This window comes from Meles meles, chromosome 18 (genome assembly GCF_922984935.1).
Source record: "Meles meles chromosome 18, mMelMel3.1 paternal haplotype, whole genome shotgun sequence".
Taxonomy (NCBI): domain Eukaryota; kingdom Metazoa; phylum Chordata; class Mammalia; order Carnivora; family Mustelidae; genus Meles; species Meles meles.
The window spans coordinates 41042027-41054324 of record NC_060083.1 but is presented as its reverse complement, the minus strand read 5'-3'; the positions used below and the strand labels follow the sequence as shown (position 1 = coordinate 41054324).

Below are 12298 nucleotides of genomic sequence, written 5' to 3'. Positions count from 1 at the left end.
ATATGTCTGGTTTTTGACATAATTGATGGTTTTTATTCTTATTTATACCTTTTTTTGGTTTCCATAATTTCTATACTGATAATATATTGCCTTAATAGGATCTTTAGAAAAATTTTAAATTGGAGTTTTATTTTTTGGTTCAGTGCTCTTTCATTTTGCCTTTTTCTAACTAGGATTTCTTGGATGAAATTATTATTATTTTTTAAAGACTTTATTATTTATTTATTTGACAGAGAGAGATCACAAGTAGGCAGAGAGGCAGGCAGAGAGAAAGAGAGGGAAGCAGGCTCCCCGCTGAGCAGAGAGCCCGATGTGGGACTCGATCCCAGGACCCTGAGATCATGACCCGAGCTGAAGGCAGCAGCTTAACCCACTGAGCCACCCAGGCACCCTCTTGGATGAAATTATTATAAAAATAAATGTTTTGCCATAAACATGTATTAAAAGATACCAAAGAATATAACATAAAAATTAAGGATTTCTGGTTTTTTTTTGACACCTTCCACTTTCATTGTCTTGTGAATATTTCCAGAAATATCTTGTGTGTATATATAAGTATATGCATAATTTTAATCCACAAGTGGGATCGCAAATCTCAGTGGCTTACAACAAATATTTCCTGCTCACACCTGGCCCTGAGGACTCCTGCAGCCTATCTCCACCTTTGCTTAAGAGCTCTGCTCAGCTCACAGCTCTTCTCATTCCAGGACCGGTAGTGAGCAGCTACTATCTGGAGCATGCTGTTCTCTCCCATGGCAGAGGGCAGAAGCTCAGGGATGGGAACAGAGACAAACTGCACAGATACATTTCAGGCTTCTGCATGGATGGTGGTATACTTGATGTTCATGCACATTTCATTGGCCAAAGCAAATAGCATGGCAAACCCAAAGTCACTGTGGCAACAATTACCAGAGATTTGATTAAACTTCTACTATGAAAACTAGAGTAAAAAGCCTAACAGTAATAGAAATATAGGAACTTGTTAAAAGCAAAGACAAAGGAAAAGAAAGTCTCAAAAAAAAAAACCCACACAAAACAAATTAATACCCTTAGAAATATTTTTAATATCACATTCATGAAACAATAACAAGACAGGGGAGCCTAGGTGGCTCAGTTGGTTAAGTGTCCAACTCTTGATTTCTGCTCAGGTCATGATAACAAGGTCATGAGAGGGAGCATGGGCTCCATCCTTAAGATTGTCTCCCTTGCCCTCTGCTGCTCCTCCTACCATTTGTGCACTCTCTCTCTCTTAAAAAAAAAAACAATAACAAAAAGAACAGGACAGATCATTATCAAACAGAAAGAATTAGAGCAAGAAAACTTCCAGAAATTATAATACAACAGTAATGAAAAACCTGATAGGAGTTTTTGAAGATGAAATAGAGGAATCTTACAGATGGTAGGAAAATTTGAGGACCAGTCTAGCAGAGCCAGCATCCATCTAGTAAAAGAAAGGACAGAGAAAATGAGAAGAGAAAGTTATTAAAGATCCAAAAGAAGAACATTTTCTTGAACTGAGGTGATTGGAAACTTCAGTTTGAAAAGGTACACCAGTAAAAAAAAAAAAAGAAAGAAGAGGAAGAAAGAAAAAGAGAAAAGGTATACCGCTGAGAAGGACTAACTCAATAAATGTAAAAACTCCCATACAAATTTTAGAACTTCCGGGGATAAAAGTGAGGCTCTGGAAAGGCACCTGGGTGGCTCAGTCAGTTAAGCATCTGACTCTTAATTTTATCTCAGGTCATGATCTCAGGGTGGTGGGGATTGAGCCTGGTGGAGTCAGGCTCCACATTCAGTGCAGAGTCTGCTTGGGATTCTCTCACTTCTTCTCCCTCTACCCCTACCCCTGCTCATACTTGCTTTTGAATGAATGAATAAAGTGAGGCTCTCTAATAAGTGTTTCTTCCCAAGGGCAGGGGGTTGGGAGGAAGGAGGGAAGGCTAGCAGATTACCTTCAAAGTTCAGGGAGCAGAAAGGCAGTAGTAGTAGACTGAGAGGTGGGGGGTGATATTTGAATGATTTTTTTAAAAAGGAATAGCAGATTAACCAAAGGGAACAATGGAAACTAGACTCTAATGAAACCATTCCTTCAAAATTCTGTGTATCTGATTTTCAGCCTGAATTAATTCTATGCTTTTAGCCAAATTGTGAATTCAAAGAGGTAGAATAGGAGTGCAGGGAGCCTGATGCGGGGGCTCAATCCCAGGACCCTAGGATCATGACCTGAGCCAAAGGCAGATGCTTAATGACTGAGGCACCCAGGCATCCTAGGAGCAAAAAAATTTTAAAGCAGGTTTTTAAAATCCCAGAGTATACATAAACCGTGTGTGTGTGTGTGTGTGTGTGTTCTCAGTGTAGATTCAGCTGTTTAGCATTAGGAAATATGACAACATTATTTATTAAGTCAAAATTTCAAGATACTAGATTTATCAAAAGAAGCTGGAATGTATTTGCTAGAATGCTTGAGCAGGTAAGAACAGACAGAAACTCCTAGAAGGTGCTTGTGTGATATATGTATACATGTTTCTGTATATGCATATGTATAAATATTGCAGGTATAATACATGCTTGTTTCTATGAATGTTTAATCTGTGCCAGATTAATCTGTACTGTTTTATGTGTATCATAATTACTAATTTATTCATCCTTTTTGAGATAGTTTCTGTTACCTGCATTTTATAGATAAACCAAGGTACAAAGATGGTTTAATTAAATAACTTGCCCAAGGTCAGTAGGTATTAGGTGCCAGAGTCTGGATTCAAACCAAAGCAGTTTAATCCCAAAGTCTGTACTTCAGACCATCATATTATGCTTTTTATTTTTTAATTAAATATTATAAAAATACAATACATGGTTTTAAAAATCAAATGATATACAGTGGAAATGTGTTTGCCATCCTAGCCCTTTCTTCCTCTCAGCTCTTCTCAGAAGCAACCATTTTCATATGTATCTTTTTAAAACTATTCGATGGTTTTGTAAGCATTTCTGCATATACTGTTTAAGAGCACAGAAACTAGCATGCCATGTATCATATTCTGCACCCTTCTTTTCCCCTTACACGTGTGTGTGTGTGTGTGTGTGTGTGTGTGTGTGTGTGTGTGTGTAAATAAAAGAGGTTGGGGGCACCTGAGTGGCACAGTTGGTTGAGCATCTGACTCTTGGTTTCAGTTTACATTGTGATCTCAGGGTTATGGAATCGACCCCCACCTTGGGCTCCATGCTCAGTGGGGGGCTGTGCTTGGGATTCTCTCCCTGTATCCCTCCCCCAACTCTCTCTCAATCTTTCTAAAATAATAAATAAATCAGTCTTTTTTTAAAAAGGGTCAGCTATCAGTATATAAGAGCTTTGTCATTCTTGATGAGGACTATTTATAACAGACATGGTAAATCGTGAAGTCATTTCTAAGGTCAGAGAAGGTTATGACCTTTTATATACTGGAATTTGACAGAGTTTGGGAGATTTTTAGTTAACAGTATGAAAAAGTAACTGATGTAAGTATTAGAATTAGAAATTATCTTATTTGAGGGGCACCTGGGTGGCTCAGTTGGTTGGGCTCTTGATTTCTGCTCAGATCATGATATTGGGGTTGTGAAATGGAGCCCTGAGTTGGGCTTCATGCTGAGCATGGAGTCTGCTTGTCCCTGTCTCTCTGCTCCTCCCCTTTCTCATGCTCGCTCATTCATTTGCTCTCTCAAATAAATAAATAAATAAATAGAATCTTTTTTTTTAAAATGAAATTATCTGAGGTGCCTGTGGCTCAGTTGTTAAGTGTCTGCCTTCAGCTCAGGTCATGATCCCAGAGTCCTGGGATTGAGCCGTGCATTGGGCTCCCTGCTCAGCGGGAAGCCTACTTCTCCCTCTCCCACTCCCTCTGCTTGTGTTCCTTCTCTCACTGACTCTCTCTGTCAAAGAAATAAATAAAATCTTTAATTTAAAAAAAAGAAATTATCCTGTTTGAGATTGAGACTAGTACCGATTATTGAACATCTGTAAATATCTGTTTGAAAATCTTCAGCTTTCACATTTTCCCACTATTCTCTGGAGCACAGTTACCCATGTTTTTTCAAGTTTTGGTAAGCTGTACAAGCATTCTGTCTTCTGGTAAGGGAATAAATATGGAACATGTATTGAAAGGACCTTAGTAACCTTTGTGTTCAGCCTCACCAGACTTAACAGTCATGCCAGCTATTTCATAGCTAGGCAAAACATTTTCTTTTCTGAACTGGCATGTTCTAGAATAGTGGTTAAATTACCATGATCATTGTAAGCTGACAACAACTTCATAATCTTCTGTTAAGGATCCTACAGAGTGGTGTTTATTTGAGAAACATAGGTGATACTGACATTTCTAAGAGTGAAAAACAGGATCACAGCAAACAGTGACACAAAGGCAGAGACCTTTATTTACTCTCTTTCTATACAAATTAATCTGTCTTTAATTTTTTTGGTATTTAGTAAGCTCATTAAATTTTTATTGAAGTTTTTCAAGATCTCCTTCAGGTTTTTCAACAATTATACTCTCCTAAGCTTAAAGAAATAAAGCTTTTGGTAGAAGTTGCAATTTTCCAGTTGTTTAATTTATAAATGAGCTTATTGTATGTTTTAAAAGGTTTATCATCCCAAGCAGATAAATATTATATATAATGGATATTGAAATAAGGTGTCTAATATGAGGAAGCAATGTAAATTATGTGGGCAAACAGGTATAAGATTGGACAGTCTGGCAGTCAGTTCTTCAGTATGATGTAAATTTGATAAGTTGACATTTATTTAGCCTTTTTTCTCCTGTTTTTGCCCTATAATTCTACTATATTAATAGTAAATATTTTGTAATTAGTAACATTTATTATGATTTTTTAAAACTTTAACTTGTGTTTTGTTTGAATTTCAGGTAATAACCTTTTCCAATACTTTGTATTTTGTTTAGTATGCCACTTTTTTGGAAGTGGCCACTATCAGTATCTTGTTATGGTTTGATGGCCTTGGAGATTTAAAACCAAGTAAAAGTGTAAGCAGCCTTTCTTATTTAGTTATGAGTTTTAAATCGTATTATTCCAAGTAGGAAGAGGCAAAAGTAGATTTCCCGTGGAATATGAGTTATAGAAAAGAAATCTTAACATGTTAGTTGACTAGTGAAAACAGACTGGCCAGTTCCATTTATGGAATTGCAACATAAAATTCCAACAGATACTTCTCTTTAAATGCAGTGGGATTTTACAATGTACTAGATATTCCTTGTAAACTTTATTAACGTATATATACCTGCTTTCCTAAAGATTACTGAATTCCTAAAGAAATAGGGAGAAATTTTATATTATAGTTAAATTCTTTAGTGTCAATCATTTAGAATTCTTTCACATTCTTTTACTGTATTCTTACTTACTGTTCCAGTAATCTGTCATTCTCTTTAAGAGAGTATTCATTGTCCCCTCTAGACAGAAGGTCTGATTTTTAAAAAATAAGATTCACACAAATTTATTCAAATGAGCTTCAATTTTTTTCCCCCAGCATGATTACATTAAGAATATGGCACTTTGGGGTGTCTGACTGGCTCAGTCAGCAAGCATGCAACTCTCGGTCTTGGGGTTGTGAGTTCAGGCCGTAGGTTGAGCACAATAAAAAAAAAGAATACGGCGCTTTGTTTAGTGATGATGACTTCACAGCAGAGGCCTGAAATTTTCTCTTGAAGTTACTTTCAGAACGAGTTTGAAGCACATGTGAAAATCGTTTTAATTACTTAATTGACATAATAAACAACAGCATTTTGTCTAGAAACAGTTTGCAGTTTGTCGTTCACTTTTTCTGTAGACTTGGACTCTTCATGACTTTTGGACCTTTTCAAAAAAGTCAGTTCGGTTTTGGAAGGTGGCGATCTGACTGAGAACATCCAAAAGGATATGTCAGAAAGAGAGGGACTTAAGAACATTTTGAACAATGTCAGTGTCATTGCTCTATGGCATTCCAAAATGACAGTTTGAAACATTAGGATATAAAAGTTTTGGAATGATTGCCTAATTACTTTATAGTCATACTGTGTCTTTGATTTGTTAGATTCCCATGCTGTAGAGCCTGTTATAAATAGGCACTTTTAAAAGAATCAATTAAAAGTCAACATTTTTCTGGTTGGCTTTTTGGGGAGATTTAATTTGTAAAATATAGCAGGGGATTATTGTTTTGTCATGCTTCTGAATTTAGTAGATGACTGATATTAATTATCATCTCTTTCCTGTTATGAAAGAAAGTATATATACTCACAAAACTCCCATTTTGTCTAATTTGGTTTTGCCCTTATACAGTAATAGAATATACATTCATGTTGCATTTTATTTGCATTTAGTAATTATTGAATAAATGTATTTCTTTAATATTATCATTTCAAATGATTGAGGTGACTGTAAGAGTTTTTAATGCCTTTTTGCCAGACAAATCCTTGATCTTCCCTTTATAGTTCCTTTCAAAAATAGGGAATCAGTGTTCTATTTGGATTGAACAGATAAGGTTTTTGTCTTAAATTGGCATGAAGTCCTCTAAATGGACTAATTTATATGGCATCATTGACAGAGAACATGAATTTTGGATTAAACAGGCCTAATTTTTTTATCTCATTCTTGCTACTTAATAATCATGTGACATCAAGCAAGTTACTTAATTTTCAGCCTCAGTTTCCTCATCTGAAAAAATGGAGACTATACTACTTCCAAGTTTCTAAATATTTTTAAGGCTCCATGCACAGTAGCATGTCATAAATTTAATAATAAATGTTCATTTCCTTTCCTGTTTTTATCTTTATGGATTGGTGATTAGAGATTAAGTTAATAAAGTTAAAGAACTTTCTAAACAGTCACCCTAAACATGATATTAAGGTTCACTTTAGGATTAGTTTACCATTTTTTAGTATATACTAGATTCTGTCCATTGCCAGAAGTGTTTGAGAAAGGAAAAAAAATGATTTGAACATAAGTTAGTGCCTTAAGGACATATTTTTGATAACTTGTACTTAATATCTGTATTTAAGTGGTTTCATTCATCTTCAATCACAGGTACAGGAACCTTAAAGATAGATTTTGTTGGAGAGCTGAATGACAAAATGAAAGGTTTTTATAGAAGTAAATATACTACCCCTTCTGGAGAGGTGCGCTATGCTGCTGTCACACAGTTTGAGGTATGGTATTCTTCTCTAAAATGCTGTGATCTTAAAGTAGATATTCTGACAAAATTCTGTTCCATTATTTGCGTGACTATTTCAGGGTTAAGTGCCTTTGACCATGATTATATTCATGATTTTGGAATTTTTATTTTATACTCATCCAGTTATCTCCATTATAGAGGGACAGAATTAGAGATGTAGGATGGAGAATGGACATGCACACACACACACAACGGCATTACTGTTTCATAGGAGAAGCCACAGGAATCAAATATGAAGAAGATAATTTTAATTAAAAAAGGTACATCGTATAAAAGCAATTCTGGTATTGAAATTCTGTTACATGTGTTTGTATAAATGTGTATGTATATATGTAACAAAATATGTATGTGACAAAATTATATATGCATGTATGTGTATATACATGTATGTGTACTTCTGCATACATGCATATATGTAGCAGAATTTCAGTGCCTGAATTGCTTTTATACTGTGTACCTTTCTTAATTAAAATTATGCTCTTAGTATTTGACACCTGTGGCTTATCCTACCAAATTAATGGCAGTGTTGTATAGCATTCCTTTGCTTCTTTGAAATGTCCTGCTATTTGTTTATCTTACTATATTATCTGCACTTTCTTTGATTTTTGTTTATCATGTATATTAAAATTACATAACTTGTTTTGAACTTGCTAGTGGTACTTTTAAGTAGTAAATCTAATTAATTTTAGTCCTGTACATTTCAATATGGACGATGAAATAGCTGATCATATCTGTTTTTATGTTTCTGCCTACATGTCTATGTTGTTTGTTTTGCACACCTAAAGTTTTGGATTGGGGTGCCTGGTTGGCTCAGTTGGTTAAGCGTCTGCCTTTGACTTGGATCATGATCCTGGGGTCAGGGAGCCCACTTCTCCCTCTGCCAGCAGCTCCCCCTGCTTGTGCTCTCTCTCTATTTCTAGCTCTCTCTCTCTCTCAAATAAATAAATACAGTCCTTTTTTAAAAATAAAGTTTCAGATCTAGTTTACTACTAATTTGTCTAGCCTGGTATATCTTCTCTTTCAAGAATTTTATTTTGCCTTCTGTTTTAAAATGACATTTGCAGGGGCGCCTGGGTGGCTCAGTGGGTTAAAGCCTCTGCCTTCGGCTCAGGTCATGATCCCAGGGTCCTGGGATCGAGCCCCGCATCGGGCTCTCTGCTCTGTGGGGAGCCTGCTTCCTCCTCTCTCTCTCTGCCTGCCTCTCTCTCTCTGCCTGCCTCTCTGCCTACTTGTGATCTCTGTCTGTCAAATAAATAAATAAAATCTTAAAAAAAATAAAATAAAATGACATTTGCAGTGGCGCTTGGGTGAACCGACTCAGCTCAGGTCATAATCTCAGGGTTGTGGGATTGAGCCAAGTCAGCCTCTGTGCTAAGCGTGGAGTCTACTTGTTCCTCTCCTTCTGCTCCTCCCCACCCTCCCCCATAAATAAAATATTTTTTTAAAAATTGCCATAACTATTTAGGCTTAATTCTGTGTTTCAGTTATTTCAATGCTTATCTTTAGCCCTTTAAGCACTTCTGCATCCTGGAATGGATGCCTGGAGTATTTCTCCAATAAAATATTTTTAAGGGAGGGTATGTGGATAGTATACTTCCAGAGTCTCTGCATAACTGAAAATCTTTCATTTGCTTAATACATGACCAGTTTTAATGGGTGTATAGTAGATTTGTTGGGGGGGCAGAGAAGGAGCAGCAGCCCCTGACATTCAAAAAGTTGTGCCAGCACTCCCAGCTAGTCCATGTTGGTCTCCTTTTCGACATAACAGCATCATAGAGCAGCACCCTCGGGCAAGGTTACTCTGAGACTATGATAAAGGGAAACAAAACAAAGGTGCTTCATAATTTCATCTAAGGACAGACAAAAGCAGGGCCACTGCTACCCCTGAAATAGCAACCAGCTCCCTCTCTTAGTTAAAATGAGCGACTACTACTTCTTTCTCAGTATCAGTTTTAGTCTTGCTCTAGTCTGCCCTCTCTGTAGGTGAGATCTGTTGATACACCCACCCAAGAATTCCTCCACTTTCTGACAGCACCCAGTTTACAGTGAATCTAAATCCTCCTCCAGTTCACCGGGCCAAATCCGGAATACACATACGATAGCTTGTTTCTCACACCCCCCAGGGTTCCCCTTACTGTGAGTTTTCCCTTGCTACAATGAGTAACGAACCCAACTTCTCAACTGTAAGAGCAGTATATACAATTGGGTTATAGTTTTTCTTTCAAAGGTATATAAACGTTGTTCCACAGTCTTTCATATCTCATCTTGTCAAGGGGAAGAATCAGACTGGAATATCTTTTTTTCCTTTGTAGAATAACATTGTTTTGCTTTGCTTTGCTTTCTTCCTGATTGCTTGTTAAATTATTTCCTTGTACTTAAAAATTAAAAATTTTTTTACCAGGTGTTAAAAAAAAGTTTTCTTGAACTTTTACATAGTAATTGGTGAATCCTATTGATGTTCAGGTTTAGATCTTCAGTGTAGCCGAGTTTTCTCCTCTTATGTTATTACATTCAGTGTGGTGTGTGCTCTTTCATAATAGGTTTATATCTGATGTCTGTCCCTCAGATTAAGTTTTGATGGCTTTCGTCACTGTCCTTTCTGTATTAGAAACTTGTTTTTAGAAACTTTTAGATCTTGTTATCTGTGTTACTCATTTAATTTCCTCTAGTATAAATTCATTTCTCTATTGCTGCTGCTCTTAAGTTCAGTTTTTCTGCGCTGTCTTTTCTTTCCTTACACTCTACTTACTTTTCAGATGTCTTATTTATTCTTTGAATGAACTCATCATTTACTTAGCTTCTTTGAGAGTGCAGTTAGCCATCTAGCATTTTCCTTAGAGAAACTTTTTTTTTTTTTTTAAAGATTTTATTTATTTGACAGAGAGAGATCACAAGTAGATAAAGAGGCAGGCAGAGAGAGAGAGAGGGAAGCAGGCTCTCTGCTGAGCAGAGAGCCCGATGCGGGACTCAATCCCAGGACCCTGAGATCATGACCTGAGCCGAAGGCAGCGGCTTAACCCACTGAGCCACCCAGGCGCCCCCGAGAAACTTTTTTCCAGAAGTATGTGCTTCCTGTACCTCTGTATAATTTATTCCTTCTTTTCATGCTACAGAATCTTGTAATTGGTTCTTTTTTTTTAATTTTATTCTGTTTTATTAAAGTTTCTTTCTCTTATAACTAGTATTCTACAAAGACTAAACTTTATTTTGCTTTAACAAGGTTGCTCTTTCTTAAAAAACAAGTTTCCTCTTTATTTTTCAAGAAAAAAATGAGTTCTCCTTAAGTAGGTCAAGTGGTGACAGTTTTATGTGTTCTATATGGAAATGCCATTAAATGGATACCCTGGGACACGTGAGTGGCTCAGTCAGTTAAGCATCTGCCTTCAGCTCAGGTCATAATCCCAGAATCCTGGGATCAAGTCCCACATCAGGCTTCTTGTTCAGCAGGGAGCCTGCTTCTCCCTCTGCCTGCCATTCTCCCTGCTTAGGCTTGTGTGCACTCACGCTCGCTCTCTGACAAATAAAATCTTTAAAAATAAATAAATAATAAAAAGAAAAATGATGGGGCGCCTCTGTGGCTCAATTGGTTAAGTGTCCAGCTCCTAATTTTAGCTCAAGTCATGATCTCAGGTTCATGAGATTGAGCCCCAAGTTGGGCTCTGTGCTGGGCGGGGAGCCTGCTTAAGATTATCTGTCTTGAGCCCCTGGGTGGCTCAGTCAGTTAAAGTGTCTGTCTTCAGCTCAGGTCATGATCTCAGGGTCCTGGGATCGAGTCCCACGTCAGGCTCTCTGCTCAGTGGGAAGTCTGCTTCTCTCTCACACTCTCCCTTTGTGTTCTCTCTTAAATAAATAAATAAAAACTTTAAAAAAGAAAAGATTCTCTCCCTCTCCCTCTGCCCCTTCTCCCCTTAAAAAACAAAAAACAAAGACAAAGAATGACCTGTTTAGAATTGGTAAGAGCATCTGTCTTTATTCCTGTTGTTATCATTTCAGATGAAGAATAAAGCACATTAGAGATTCTGGAAATATTTTTGTTTTTGAAATAAAAGCCAGAGAGGCAATCTATTCTATTTTCCCAGCTCTAAATTCTTACAGTATACGTGTTGACCTTCCTATGCTCTGTATTTTGAACATTACTGCTGAAACCATTAACATTTGATTTTTGAAATGTTGGAATGTTCTGTTAAAAATAAAAATATAGGGGCACCTGGGTGGCTCAGTGGGTTAAGCTGCTGCCTTCGGCTCAGGTCATGATCTCAGGGTCCTGGGATCGAGCCCCGCATCGGGCTCTCTGCTCAGCAGGGAGCCTGCTTCCCTCTCTCTCTCTGCCTGCCTCTCTGTCTACTTGTGATCTCTCTCTGTCAAAAAATTTATTTATTTAAAATAAATAAATAAATAAATAAATAAATAAATAAAAATATAGGGGCCTCTGGGTGGCTCAGTTAGTTAAGCATCTGCCTTTGGCGCAGGTCATGATTCCAGGGTCCTGGGATCAAGCCCCACATCTCCCTCTCCTCCTCCTCCTGCTCGTGCTCTCTCTCTCGCACTCTATCTAATAAATAAAAAATCTTTAAAAATATATATGCTATTCTAAATTATTCTAATATCATAGATTATTAAGATCTGTAGCAGACCTAATTCCTGGGTTATTGCTTGTTTTTGTTTTTGCATTGTTGATGTGGCAGGGATAATACGCCCCATGTTTTCTCTGTAATCACTGCCTGGTGTGTTGCTGGCATGGAGTAAAAAGTAAATATTTAAACAAGTGAAGGAATGGATGATAGAAGATGATGACAGTTACTTCATAAAACAGTCGGTTAGGTTAATTCAGTAATACTCATATTTCGTTTTCCTTTTTTAAGGCTACTGATGCCCGGAGGGCTTTTCCTTGCTGGGATGAGCCTGCCATCAAAGCAACTTTTGATATCTCATTGGTTGTTCCTAAAGACAGAGTAGCTTTATCAAACATGGTATGTATGTATGTAAGTATATTGAAAATTTGAACAAGTATTTAGAATATTTAGTTTGCTGGTTAGATGTAATAGCATGAAACCACCTAGCACAGTGCTTGATACATAACAGGAGCACAGATGTTCGTCGTCTTTATGT

General features: G+C 37.0%; 1 protein-coding gene across 1 annotated transcript in view; it reads left to right on the top strand.

Annotated features, from left to right (window-relative positions):
- Positions 1-12298, top strand: part of NPEPPS (aminopeptidase puromycin sensitive) — an 84220-nt gene that overhangs the window by 42755 nt on the left and 29167 nt on the right. The window contains exons 4-5 of the mRNA XM_045984803.1: positions 7042-7163; positions 12052-12159. Of these exons, the coding sequence (XP_045840759.1) occupies positions 7042-7163; positions 12052-12159 (230 nt within the window). The remainder of the gene's footprint in view (positions 1-7041; positions 7164-12051; positions 12160-12298) is intronic.